The sequence below is a fragment of the Brachyhypopomus gauderio genome, unplaced genomic scaffold, assembly GCF_052324685.1.
Source record: "Brachyhypopomus gauderio isolate BG-103 unplaced genomic scaffold, BGAUD_0.2 sc40, whole genome shotgun sequence".
Lineage (NCBI taxonomy): Eukaryota > Metazoa > Chordata > Actinopteri > Gymnotiformes > Hypopomidae > Brachyhypopomus > Brachyhypopomus gauderio.
The window spans coordinates 930,015-943,627 of NW_027506868.1; the positions used below are offsets into that span (position 1 = coordinate 930,015).

Below are 13,613 nucleotides of genomic sequence, written 5' to 3' on the forward strand. Positions count from 1 at the left end.
GCTTGGGAGCAGTCCCTCTGGTGGACGCGCGAGGTGTAGCGCGACCAGTAGCCCGCTTGGGAGCAGTCCCTCTGGCGGGCGCGCGAGGTACAACGCGATTGGTAGCCCGCTTGGAGGCAGCACTACTGGTGGGTCTCGCGGCAACCGTTCTCCCAGGTCCGCGGCTCCCTCCACCAGGTTTGCAGTAATTTCTTGCCGATCCATAAGCCTGCCGGCGCCCATTCCCCCACTCCGGGTGACCCCCGTAGGAGGCCCCGCCGGTGCCGGGCTGGCTTCCCCTGGCTCCGGTATCGGGGGTGGTGTCCATCGCCGACTCTCCCTCCTCGGCTACGCTCCAGTCCATCGACGGGGCGGGGGTCTCGCACCGTGAGTGCTCCATGGGCTCCCCCTCATCGGAATCCCCACTCACTGATGCGGACGGACTGTCCGGTCCGCTCCCACCCCCTTTGTACACCGTCAGGAGCGAACTCGCCGACCGGAGACTCTCCTCCTCTTCTGACGGTGCTGCGCACCACGACGGAGGGGGACTGGTGACCTCCTTCTCCTCTTCATCGGAGTGCTCGGTGTACTCCGACCACTCCGACGGCGGAGGGCTGGTGTCTGCCCTCCCTTCGCCATAGTACACGGTCGGCGCGGAGTAGACCGACGGCGTGGGACTGGTCTCCCTCTCCTCGTCCGACCTCGGGGAAGCCGCAGACGTGAGGGAAGGGCAGCTGATCTCATCCTCACTCTCCCCCTCTCCGGAGTCCTCACTCCCGAACTCATCTTCGGGGGGAGTGAGGGCAAAGGCGCCTACCCCCACCATAAACGGTTCAGTCTCCTCCAGGTCCGCGGGGGGGAAGGTCCCTTCTGCAGGGTATGCCAGGGGCGGAGCTCCGTGCCTCTCGCTCCATACCCTGCTCGCGGCCAGTCGGAAGTACTCCGCTTCCTCCTCGTCCTCAGCCGCCTGAACTTGGCGCAGTAGGCACGCACAGACGGGGTCCTGCCGCATCTCCTGCTCCGGGTCTGGTACCTCGGAGCGACGTGCAGGGGAAGAAGCGTGACGTCGCTTAGCCTTCTTCTTACCCTTCTTGCGTGCCGACGTGTATCCTGGCATAGTAACGGCTCGTCTTTCTGTGACGCTCGCAGAAAGGAGGCACGACGAGCGTCTCAAGGTGCAACACACAACGTTTATTAACGTACACACGAAAAGCCCAGCACATACGGTGCAAGCACGCTAACGCATCTGCTTGCACAGGCATGAACTTTAGACAAGGACGAGCACACGACACTGCGCGAACGCACATTAAATAGGTGAGTTACACAGACCCACGTGACCTCGAGACAAGGCACAGGTGTAACAAACGAACACGCTCACAAACAACCCACACCCACGGAAGTACAAACATGGACATAACAGCACGCAGACGACGTCATGACACGCCCACAGGGAAGGGTCCGGAGCTGTCACCGTGACACCAGCATAAAATTTATGAACAATATCAAGCCACAGTTGTTGTGTATTTCATCCATTATAGGTAGACAGACAATAAGACAATAAGATCACAATAACACATTTCCTGTCTTCTAAAAATATGTAAGCTCTACTAAATTACTCCACATCTTCTTCTTCTTCTTTCGGCTATTCCCGTTTAGGGGTCGCCACAGCAGATCAAACTCCTCCATCTGGACCTGTCCTGAGTGTCTTCCACTGACACACCAGCCACTCTCATATCCTCATAGGGCAGTCATGGCCTGGTGGTTAGGGAACTGGTCTTGTGACCGGAGGGTCGTGGGTTCGATTTCCAGACCTGAGGCCATGACTGAGGTGCCCCAGAGCAAAGGCCCTTAACCCTCAATTGCTCACTTGTATAAAAATGAGATAAAAAAAAAAAGTAAGTCGCTCTGGATAAGGGCCATTTATTTATGCCAAATGCCATAAATATCCTCTACCACTGCATCCATAAACCTCCTCTTAGGTCTACCTCTCCTCCTCTTGCCTGGAAGTTCCATCCTCAAGACCCTCCTACCAATATACCTCTCCTCCCTCCTCTGTACATGTCCAAACCATCTCAATCTTGCTTCTCTAACTTTATCTCCAAAACATGCTACATGTGCTGATCCTCTAATAAACTCATTTCTGAATCTATCCTTCCTCGTCACTCCAAATGAGAATCTCAACATCTTCATCTCAGACACCTCCATCTCCCTCACCTGTCTCTTTGTCAGTGCCACTGTCTCCAGTCCATACAACATAGCAGGTCTCACTACTGTCCTATAGATCTTTCCTTTCATTCTATCCAACACCCTTCTATCACAGATCACCGTAGACACTTTATGTCATCCACCCCACCCTGCCTGCACTCTCTTCTTTACCTCTCTTTCACTTCCTCCATTACTCTGTATCCTCGACCCTAAGTAGGTAAACTCGTCAACCTTCACCAAATCAACTCCTTGTAACTGGACCTGTCCACCGTCTGCCCTCTCATTCACACACATGTACTCTGTTTTACTCCTGCTCACTTTCATTCCCCTGCTCTCCAAAGCATATCTCCATCTTTCCAAGCTCACCTCCACCTGCTAAAGTAAATCACTCCACATCTGGTGCTTAATAAATAAACTACTGCACCATAGGCTAAAATAATTCATTGCAAATTCATGCTGAGGTCACATATTAGCTTCAGTATAATGTACAAAGCAGAGTTGTACACTATTCTAGATATGAAGTACAACATCTCTGCCATCTTGCCTCACAAACAAACAGTATTCATGCCAAAGCTTGGGAGCGACTGCATGTCACCTTGCTGTGTCTGCGATACTTCATGCCAGTTTCCTCTGGGCAGGCTAATCAGTCTCTGAAAAGCTCCTTGATGCACTAGTTGACTGGCTTTTTTTAATCTACACTTGCAAGTGTCAAAAATTGCAGAATTAGTGCAACAAGGACAACATGAGCATAAACATCAACATGAGCATAAACACTGCTGGTTCAAGCCAAGAATCACTCCTGAATCACTCCTGTACTCGCTCTTAAGACAGACACATGGTCCTGACATCCTGCATGTAGCTCAGTAATAATGTATGTGTAGTCGTGAGACTGGTGATATACACATAAAGCCAGAAGATGGACCATGACCGAGTCCAATTTATCAGTCATGATATGCTTACAAATATAAAAAATGTCACTTTGTCAGTACTATGAGACACAGACAGTACATACAAACAGATTGTCACCATTTCCTCACCACCACAGAAAACTGTGGACATAAGCACGTGAGTTCTGGAGACAAGCACGTGAGTTCTGGACACAAGCATGTGAGTTGTGAACACAAGCACGCAGGTTCTGGAGACAAGCACGCAGGTTCTGGAGACAAGCACGCAGGTTCTGGAGACAAGCACGCAGGTTCTGGAGACAAGCACGCAGGTTCTGGAGACAAGCACGCAAGCATCTCATCAGGAACAGAGGCAAAGAGCACTTGCTAGAATTTATTGCTTCCCTCCCTCACCATGTACCTTAATGATCGTCATCTTCAATTCAGAACAGCCCCCACCCAAGAGCAACACACACACACACACACACACACACACACACACACACACACACACACACGCACGCACACACACACACACACACACACACACACACACACACACACACACACACACACACACACACACACACACACACACAGAGAACTGCAAAACACAGCCCAAAGAAAACAGCAAGCCACAGAGGTCATTTGTAATCTAAAGGCAAGTCCCCATTCTGGGCTTCAACAGAGGCAGAGCCACATTAACGCTTGCAGAGAGCAGAACGCAGTTCTGCCACTGCTGCTCAGGCTGCTCACCTCTCTGTCCTGCTGCGTGTGTGCATGGAGATCTAAACAGTGCACTCACCAGTGGATCTCTCTGCTGCAGTGGTGTGTCGGCTGTGAAGAGCGGAGCTCCTATCCTCTGTGTGCGTGTGTGTGTGTGTGTGTGTGTGTGTGTGTGTGTGTGTGTCTGCGTGCGAGTGTGTGCGTGCGTGTGTGTGGAATCTGCAGGAACGCAAAGCCAGATCTCTCCTTCCTTACTGCTGCTAGCCCTGACCACTGCTGCCCCCTCTACCGAACACACGGATGAATACATGCGCACACGCACATGAAAAAAAAAAACACCTTCAGAAAGAAAGACTTCTGCAGGACACGCTTGTGGAGCATCTTAAAGAGACACAAGCCCTTTAGTGTGGTGCTGTTTGAGGGGATGGTCTTGGTGTTCTGGTTCTGCACCCTCCTTCCCCGACCCTAATGACGTCTCTGCCTCGTCTCCCCAGACCACTGACCCTGTGTAGCAGAGCCCAGTCATTAAAGAGAGAGGAGGACACAATTTTCGGTGCGCTGTGCCCCAGTCCCCCCGTCCCCCAGTCCCCCTCCCTTTTGGCTCTCCTGCGGTATCCATCGCTCGACTGTGACTCCTCTGCTGGGATCTGCTCCTACCAGCACCGAGCGAGCAGTGATGTCACTGAGGATTTCCTTTTGTTCCTCAGACCTCAGCTTCTTTAGCCAGCTCACCCCCTCTACCCCAGTACCCCACCCCCTCTGCCCTAGTACCCCCCACCCAATCCTTTCTCTCTCACTCTCTCTCTAAATGATATACTCCATGCGGTGCTATTTTTAGAAACAGGAAAATAGCTTGACTGCAGAGCAGCAGATAGCCCCTCTAATGGAGCTACAGTAAAATCCCCTCAGAGAGGCCAAGTTGACAGTGCATGACGTCAGGCTCGTTCATTAGGAGAGCACTGACAATACTATTGAGTTGAAAGGCCAATAATAAAAGAAAAATGAGAATCATTGTAAATAAATATTGTTATAACAAAAAAAAGTATTTAAGCTCAGAAAAACTTGAGCAGTCAACCGAGAGCCTAAGATACTAAAACATCAGTTACTTCACATGGACACAAATACAGAAAATCAAGAGTGAAGATTTCTTTGTAGACAAAAAAAGATTGTTAACTGAAGCACACCATGCAGTCCAGCACGACACACGCTCTTAACATGCAGTCCAACACGACACGCGCTCTTAACACGTAGTCCAGCACGACACACGCTCTTAAAACACGTCTGCACGACACACGCTCTTAACATGCAGTCCAGCATGACACACGCTCTTAACATGCAGTCCAGCATGACACACGCTCTTAACACGCAGTCCAGCACGACACACACTCTTAACACACATGTCTGCACGACACACACGTTCTTAACATGCAGTCCAGCACGACACACATGCTCATCATAGTTTTTGTTTTAAACTGTGATATATTTTCAATCCTAAGTTCAGGAAAGAAATCAGCATTCTGTAAACTCTAAAACCTGTAGTATGTGGATCATACTGGAGTGGATCAGAGGTGCAGAGGGTTGAATGCTGTTTTGAGTGATCTCCAGTTCCAGGTTACACGGTGTGTTGATGTAATCAAACAAATTGTCTGCCTACCGTGAAGCTGTTGTTGACATTCTTTGTGCTTGACTCAGCAACGCTAGCATCAGACAGGTCCACCTCGTCAAAGATGAGCGACTGTGGACAGCAAGAGAGAAGATCGGTAAACACGGATAGTTATGGCCATGTGACAATATGAACTTTCAGTTTAAAAATAAGAAAAAGAAGGAAAAAAAAACTTGAGGAGTTTCAGCTGTCAGAACAACCAGTCCAGAGATGGGTGTGATCTCTCAGGGTCGTGTGACAAGAAAGCAGAAACTGTACTGTATGTTGTAATTGATGTGTTTGTCTTATTCTCTACATGGACATGCATGTACATGGATTTGCCAAGTGGGTTCATACTGTGATCCTCTTCTATACAGCAGTGGGGCAGCAGCATGAACAAAGAGCCAGACATGAGACATGAGACATGAGGACATGAGGACACTCACACAACCATCAGAGGCCAAAGCTCCCGTGTCTCCATCAGAGTCTCAACATGCTCCTCCAGTAACACATTCAATCTTTACGGTTGACAATCGCATGTAGTACAGTAAAAAAAAAAACCCTCTTGATTTTTCACTTACTTACTTGCTCATTTCACAGACGTGCTGCCGGAACATCAAGACTGGCGATTAAGGCCTGATCACATTACAGCACCTCATTTGAGCCTGAGTGCTGATTGGCAGATATTTGAGTAAGTGATGACTGTGGGCTTGGGCAGTGTAAGCAGTGTGACATCCTGTTTATGATATGATCTGCAAGCTTGGCGGGCAGACGGCCTGTTGGCTGCTGTACCACACCAGGCTGGCGGTGTCTGTCAGAGCCACGTGCCATGCCAACCCAAACGGAGCCCCTTCCCCCTACCACTCCCTCCAATCTCAGCACACCCACATGCCTGATCACCTTGTTTCTGCCTGTAAGGTCACAGTTAGCCTTCTTTCTCTCTTTCATTGTCTTTCTAACACACAAGCACACACAGACACACACAAATAAACAGGTACTGTTCCCTCTGCTGGTTTGAGCCATGACTGAGACCCACAGCAATGACCAGGCAGGTATTTGTTTTGGGGAGTTTTGATACCCTTCTTTTCAAAATGAGACGGTGTTTGAATGCCATCCTTAAGTCACAGGTTGTAGAGGAGCGCTGACATGGTTGCATGAAACAACAGATGTGAAGACGGTAACGGAACACACAACGGTGCCCTCCCATTGGCTCGTCATGTTGGGCGACGCACTAAGAAGGGATGTAGATTTAAGATCAGTCAGGTCTCTCCTTTGAACACAGAACAATAACACACAAGGCGCAAATCCATGATCCTCTTTTGCCTACTGAGACGGGTAGACGGTTATGATGTGATGCTGCTGCAGGCCAATCACAATCATGCTGTTCTCAACCATTGCAGGGCTCACGTCCCAGCTCAAGAACAATGGGGAGAACAGGCATCTTAAACGATGCCAGAGTGCACCGGTCAGCCAAATGAGCGCAGCAAATGGTGATCAGCAATTCCTGGGATGAGGCTGGGGGAGAGGTGGATGTCCGGGGGGGGGGGCTCCCGTCGCTGCTGCTTCTGCTAACCCGAATCGCCACCAAACCTTCCTCCGATCCGCTGGCACCCATAGCGGGGGGTGGGCGTCTGGCGCCGGACCAACACACGGACAGCACTCTCCAACACACGCGGCTACGAGAGACCTGGTACTGCCAGCGTGCCAACACACCACCCGTCTGCCACAGGGCACCACACACACACACACACATACGCATGTGTGCGCGCGCGCGCACACACACACACACACACACACACACACACACACACACACACACACACACACACACACACACACACACAGTGGAATTAAGAGCAGTGTGGGCCATTTCAGTGCCAACAGGGAGCTTTCCAGTTGCGTGAGAATGTAACTCCTGATAAAGTCGCTGTGATAACACTTTTCCACTGGCATGGTGCTGGTGCTGGTGCCAAAACCTTAAAAAGGGTTCTTGGTCAGAAACATTGGTTCTGTCTTGGCCCCATAACCTTGCTGGTCTGAAACTGGAACAGTGAAGCAAGCGGCCGAAAGACGAGACCCTGGTGTCCCCACTGAAAGACGAGACCCTGGTGTCCCCACTGAAAGACGAGACCCTGGTGGCCCCACTGATAGGTGAGACCCTGGTGTCCCCACTGATAGTTGAGACCCTGGTATCCCCACTGAAATACGAGACACTGGTGTCCCCACTAAAAGGACCAGAATCCACAGTAATGAGTCATCAGTGGTCCTAAAAACTGCTGGACTGAACCAGACATTCTGTACAGTTAGAAAAAGAAAAATCTAAATTTGCAATAGATTTGTCCGATTTCTTGTGACTTCTGTTTAGGGATTAGGGAACACCCAACTTCCACTTACAAAATCACTGTACTCTCAGACCAGTGTAAATGTGGGTCCATCCTTTAAAAGTCCACTAATTCACAGGAAATCAGCACCAGCTACAGCATGAGCACCGGCACCAATGTCGATATGCGGTATGATAGAACCACTCAGAATCCTCACAGTACAGGGGAATCAGAGCTCACCTTTACAGCCTAGATCATCACTCACTCACACTAAATCATCACTCACTCACCCTAAATCATTACTCACTCACCCTAAATCAACACTCACTCCTCCTAAATCAACACTCTAAATTAGATTCTAATCAGACTCTGATGGGCTTTTCCTCATAGTGGGTGAGCTCAGCAGTAGGGGAAACTGGGAGTTTCCCCTTTAAATAGAGTGTGTGATGCAGCTCAGGGGCCATTTGAGCACAGTCAGTCTGTTTGAAGGTCCTGACACAAGCTGTCTCCAGTCTCACCTTTGCATCCTTGGCATAGTAAAGTGTCCGGCCACGAAGCTTGAAGTAGCGCTTCTTCCAGCGCTGGAAAGAGCTGGTCTGTTTGAGGAGTAGACCTTCCTTCACACTCGTCTGCATGGGAAGGAAGAAAGGCAGAAGACAATATGAGGATGGTCATCTGCCCACAAGCATTGCAGGCACTGGGGAACATTACATGAGTCAGAGAAAGTAGAGTTGGATCTGTATCATTCATATCCTAGACTGCAAAGCTGTCATTTCTTTCTTTCCAACAAGACCATGCCAATGCTTCTAACTCCCAATGACTGTCAACATTTGCAATGTAAATAAATCAGTTGTAAATGGAGGGTTAGTATGGTCAGAGCAGGAAGCTATCTCAGAAGCGTGGTCAGAGCTATCTCAGAAGCATGGTCAGAGCTATCTCAGAAGCATGGTCAGAGCTATCTCAGAAGCATGGTCAGAGCTATCTCAGAAGCGTGGTCAGAGCTATCTCAGAAGTATGGTCAGAGCTATCTCAGAAGCGTGGTCAGAGCTATCTCAGAAGTATGGTCAGAGCTATCTCAGAAGCGTGGTCAGAGCTATCTCAGAAGCGTGGTCAGAGCTATCTCAGAAGTATGGTCAGAGCTATCTCAGAAGCGTGGTCAGAGCTATCTCAGAGGCAACAGTTTTATTCCACACTCAGCAATTACCTTAGACAGTGTAGCTCCAGTTAAAACAAAATTAATTTAGGGAGAAAAAGCACCATGGTATGATACATGCCCTAATAAAAGCTAGAGCCTCATATTATTCGACACTAATAGAAAACAACAAAAATAACCTTAGATTTCTCTTCGCGACTGTATCAAAACTAACAAGAAATAACAATGACACTATTTCTAATACAGCACTTACACACACTAGTGATGAATTTTAAAACTTTTTTAGTAATAAAATAGATATTATTCGACTACAGAGTGTCACGTAGGGCAACGCCCCCTCTCGTAGCTGTCACTCTGGGTTCCCTCATGTCCGTGTTCCCTGCCTGTTTGTCCCGCCCTGCTCGTTTATTTTGATGATTCCTTGTTTGTTGCCACGCCCCAGTGTCATTGCCATCACCTGTCCCTCGTTAAATGTCATTGTATAAAAGTCCCAGTATTCCCCCTGTCTAGTATCCATGGTTTTGTTTGTCTACCAGTCGGCCTATGCTTTGTTCATTCTGTATCGTGTTCCTGTTACCCATGCTTTCGTGGTTCTCCGTTCATGCCAGTCATCCTGTTGTTCGTGAGTACTCCCCGTTTGCTGCCCAGTGTTATCTGTTTGTTTTAGTTATTCTACGTTTTACCCGTGTTTTGTTTTCCTAGTCCTGAGTTATGTCAAGTCGTGTTTCGTGTTCGGATTGCCCCTACGTTATGACCCCTGCCTGTTCTTTCGACTCCGGTTTTGGTATTCCCTGTATTAAATCTCGCTCATCTCTGCATTTGTGTCCGTCTCCTCGCTCCGTTGCTTCTGCAACGTTACATAACCATGGATCTAACCAGGACACAGCGAGAGAGCGAGACTCCGGTGAGTTTAGTCGCTGTAACGAGTTGTTTGCTGCTTCCGTGCAGTTTAACTCTCATGTGTTACAGCGCGAACGAGCCGGAGACAGGAATACCCCTGGCGCTGTGGGAACAAGGAAGTCTCGTCGCTCACAGAAGAAAGTGCAGTCACTTTTAACTGGCTTTCGCGACGAGACTCCTATCGAGCGCTACGTGTCTGCCCGGCTTGGCGAACACCACAGGCGTGAGCAACCTGTGGTGCAAGCAGCGGGCAGACGGAATGAGCGCACAGACGAGCGTTGGCTTAACCCTCGGTTTGCTCTCGGTGGCCACTGCGAGCTCCCGACGCCTCGGAGGAGGCGGAGCCGTCGCAGAGAGAGCAACCGAGAGGCTTCTGTGTCTGTGTGTTCTTCCAGGCTCAACCCGGACACTGAGGAGGAGGACCTACCGCCGCTGATCCAGCCAGCTACACATCACAACACCCCCAAGTATTTTTTGGGGGGGAGTACAAGCCACATCGGCTTGGCGGTCCCGCCCCCCGATGACGTCAGTATGGCGGCTCCGCCCCCCGAGGACGTCGGCTTGGTGGCTCCGCCCCCCGAGGACGTCGGCTTGGTGGCTCCGCCCCCCGAGGACGTCGGCTTGGCGTACACGCCCCCCGAGGACGTCGGCTTGGCGTACACGCCCCCCGAGGACGTCGGCTTGGCGTACACGCCCCCCGAGGACGTCGGCTTGGCGTACACGCCCCCCGATGACGTCGGCTTGGCGTACACGCCCCCCGAGGACGTCGGCTTGGCGTACACGCCCCCCGAGGACGTCGGCTTGGCGTACACGCCCCCCGAGCGCATCTCCTCACCCCAGGTTCCTGTCCCCGCTGCCCGTCGGCAGTCCACGCCGGTTCCTGTCCCCGCGACCCTGGAGAGGTCGTCCACGCCGGTTCCTGTCCCCGCGACCCTGGAGAGGTCGTCCACGCCAGCTCCTGTTCCCGCTGCCCGCCAGCGGACCCTGCCTGTTCCCGCTGCCCGCCAGCGGACCCTGCCTGTTCCCGCTGCCCGCCAGCGGACCCTGCCTGTTCCCGCTGCCCGCCAGCGGACCCTGCCTGTTCCCGCTGCCCGCCAGCGGACCCTGCCTGTTCCCGCTGCCCGCCGCCCGGCTCCGCCTGTGCCCGCTGCCCGCCGCCCCGCTCCGCCTGTGCCCGCTGTCCGCCGCCCGGCCGCGCCTGTGCCCGCTGCCCGCCGCCCGGCCGCGCCTATGTCCCCAGAGACTGTGCTGCCCTCTATTGGGCCCGGACATTATGTGCCCTCTGCTCTGCCCTGTACACCTGCCTCTGTACCCGTGTTCCCCTTGCTCCCGTGTTCTGTCCCTGGATTTGTGTTGGTCCCAGTTCCTGTGTGTGTGCCTGTTCGTGTCCTTGTACCCATCCCTGTGTTTGCGTCTGGTCAGTTCCTCCAGGTCCCTGTCCCCGTGTCTGTTCCCCAAGTCACGACCCGCTTTGTGCCCGTGCCTGTCTCTGTGGTCCATGCTGTCTTCACCTCAGTGTTTACCTCTGCCCTGTCCCCTGGCCCCGCTCCAGTGTCTGTCCCCGGTCCTGTCCTGTCCAGCCCTGCTCCTGTGCCTCGCCCTGGCCCTCTCCGGTCTCCCTGTGTCCCGTGTCATGCCGTGTCCCAGGTCCCTCGTCCTATTTTGTCTGGTCCTGTCCCTCCGGTCTGTCCTGTGTCCGCTGTCCCGGTCCTGTCTGCCCTTGCGTGCCCCGGAGTGGCACGCTTTGAGGGGGGGTTATGTCACGTAGGGCAACGCCCCCTCTCGTAGCTGTCACTCTGGGTTCCCTCATGTCCGTGTTCCCTGCCTGTTTGTCCCGCCCTGCTCGTTTATTTTGATGATTCCTTGTTTGTTGCCACGCCCCAGTGTCATTGCCATCACCTGTCCCTCGTTAAATGTCATTGTATAAAAGTCCCAGTATTCCCCCTGTCTAGTATCCATGGTTTTGTTTGTCTACCAGTCGGCCTATGCTTTGTTCATTCTGTATCGTGTTCCTGTTACCCATGCTTTCGTGGTTCTCCGTTCATGCCAGTCATCCTGTTGTTCGTGAGTACTCCCCGTTTGCTGCCCAGTGTTATCTGTTTGTTTTAGTTATTCTACGTTTTACCCGTGTTTTGTTTTCCTAGTCCTGAGTTATGTCAAGTCGTGTTTCGTGTTCGGATTGCCCCTACGTTATGACCCCTGCCTGTTCTTTCGACTCCGGTTTTGGTATTCCCTGTATTAAATCTCGCTCATCTCTGCATTTGTGTCCGTCTCCTCGCTCCGTTGCTTCTGCAACGTTACAGAGTCATAATACATCACAGCCTAACCTCCAATCCAACCCCAGTAGTATAGGTATTAGTAACTACGCATCCAAAAATATTGCTGAGCTAAATGGCTTTGATCCTATATCGCAAAAAGAGCTCACAACACTAATTAATTCGTCTAAGCCTACATCATGTATATTCGACCCAGTTCCAACTCGTCTATTCAAAGACCTACTCCCAGCTATTGCAGGGTCCTTACTTAATATGATTTACTGTTCCCTTAACTTAGGATATGTGCCTAAACAATTAAAATGCTCCGTAATTAGAACCTTGATTAAAAAACAGAATCTCGATCCGCAGATTCTAGCCAACTATAGCCAACCAATTTCTAATCTCCCATTTATCTCAAAAATTCTAGAAAAAGCAGTTTACAATCAGTTAAACCATTATCTCCAATCAAATAATATCCATGAAAAATTCCAATCAGGATTTAGACCGAACCATAGCACTGAAACAGCTTTACTCAGGGTAGTGAATGATTTACTAATGTCGTCCGATAATGGGCTCATCTCGTTCCTTATACTGTTAGATCTTAGCGCAGCTTTTGATACTGTAGACCACAACATTTTGCTGGATCGCGTAGAAAACACGGTAGGTATTAAAGGAGTTGCACTCTTCTGGTTTAGATCATATCTGACCGACCGCTTCCAATGTGTAAGTGTTAATAATAAAACATCTAAATCTGTGCAGGTTAAATATGGTGTCCCACAAGGGACAGTCCTAGGACCACTTCTATTTACACTTTACATGTTACCCTTAGGTGAGATTATGCATAAGCACGACATCAGTTTCCACTCCTATGCAGATGACACCCAACTATATCGGCTAAACCCGATGATTTAGGTGTAAACAGTAAAATCGAGAAGTCTGTAGAAGAGATAAAACATTGGATGACGTGTAACTTTCTAGCACTAAATCCAGATAAAACAGAGCTAATAATAGTTGGGTTTAGGGCAGCGAGAGACAAGATACGTAATGTAGCATTAAATCTACATTCCTTTATTACAGGGGTGCTCATTACGTCGATCAAGTGTCGGTCGATCGCGAAGGAATGTGCGTAGATCGCGTCACATAAAATAGTAGTAGATGAATCGCACATCTGCACTGACGGTTGTATTTTGATTGACATTCACGGTAGCCAATCTGCAGTCCACTCAACGTTCAATTACGTTTACGTTCGCCACCCCCCTCCCCCTCCGCTCAACAAATTACGTTCGCAAGCTGAAAACTGTGGGCACCCCTGCTTTATTATAACCCCCAGCGCAGAGGTAAAGAACTTAGGTGTCACAATAGACCCAGATCTCTCGTTTGATTCACACATTAATAATATAACTAGGGTAGCATTCTTTCACTTACACAACATTGCTAAAATTAGAAACATATTAAATACTAGTGATGCGGAAAAACTAATCCATGCATTCATATCCTCTCGTCTAGATTATTGCAATAGTCTTCTAGCTGGATGTTCTGGTAAATCAA

General features: G+C 50.3%; 1 protein-coding gene across 6 annotated transcripts in view; it reads right to left on the minus strand.

Annotated features, from left to right (window-relative positions):
* dgkh (diacylglycerol kinase, eta) overlaps positions 1–13,613 on the minus strand; it is a 109,530-nt gene that overhangs the window by 64,750 nt on the left and 31,167 nt on the right. For 2 of the 6 annotated variants that reach the window (XM_076985311.1, XM_076985309.1), the window contains exons 3-5: positions 8,276–8,386; positions 7,010–7,156; positions 5,449–5,529 (exon numbers count right to left, since the gene is read on the minus strand). In XM_076985311.1, the coding sequence (XP_076841426.1) occupies positions 5,449–5,529; positions 7,010–7,156; positions 8,276–8,386 (339 nt within the window). Of the gene's footprint in view, positions 1–3,873; positions 4,133–5,448; positions 5,530–6,021; positions 6,949–7,009; positions 7,157–8,275; positions 8,387–13,613 lie in introns of those variants that run through there. The other 4 variants (XM_076985310.1, XM_076985313.1, XM_076985315.1 and 1 more) reach the window with 4 other exon arrangements.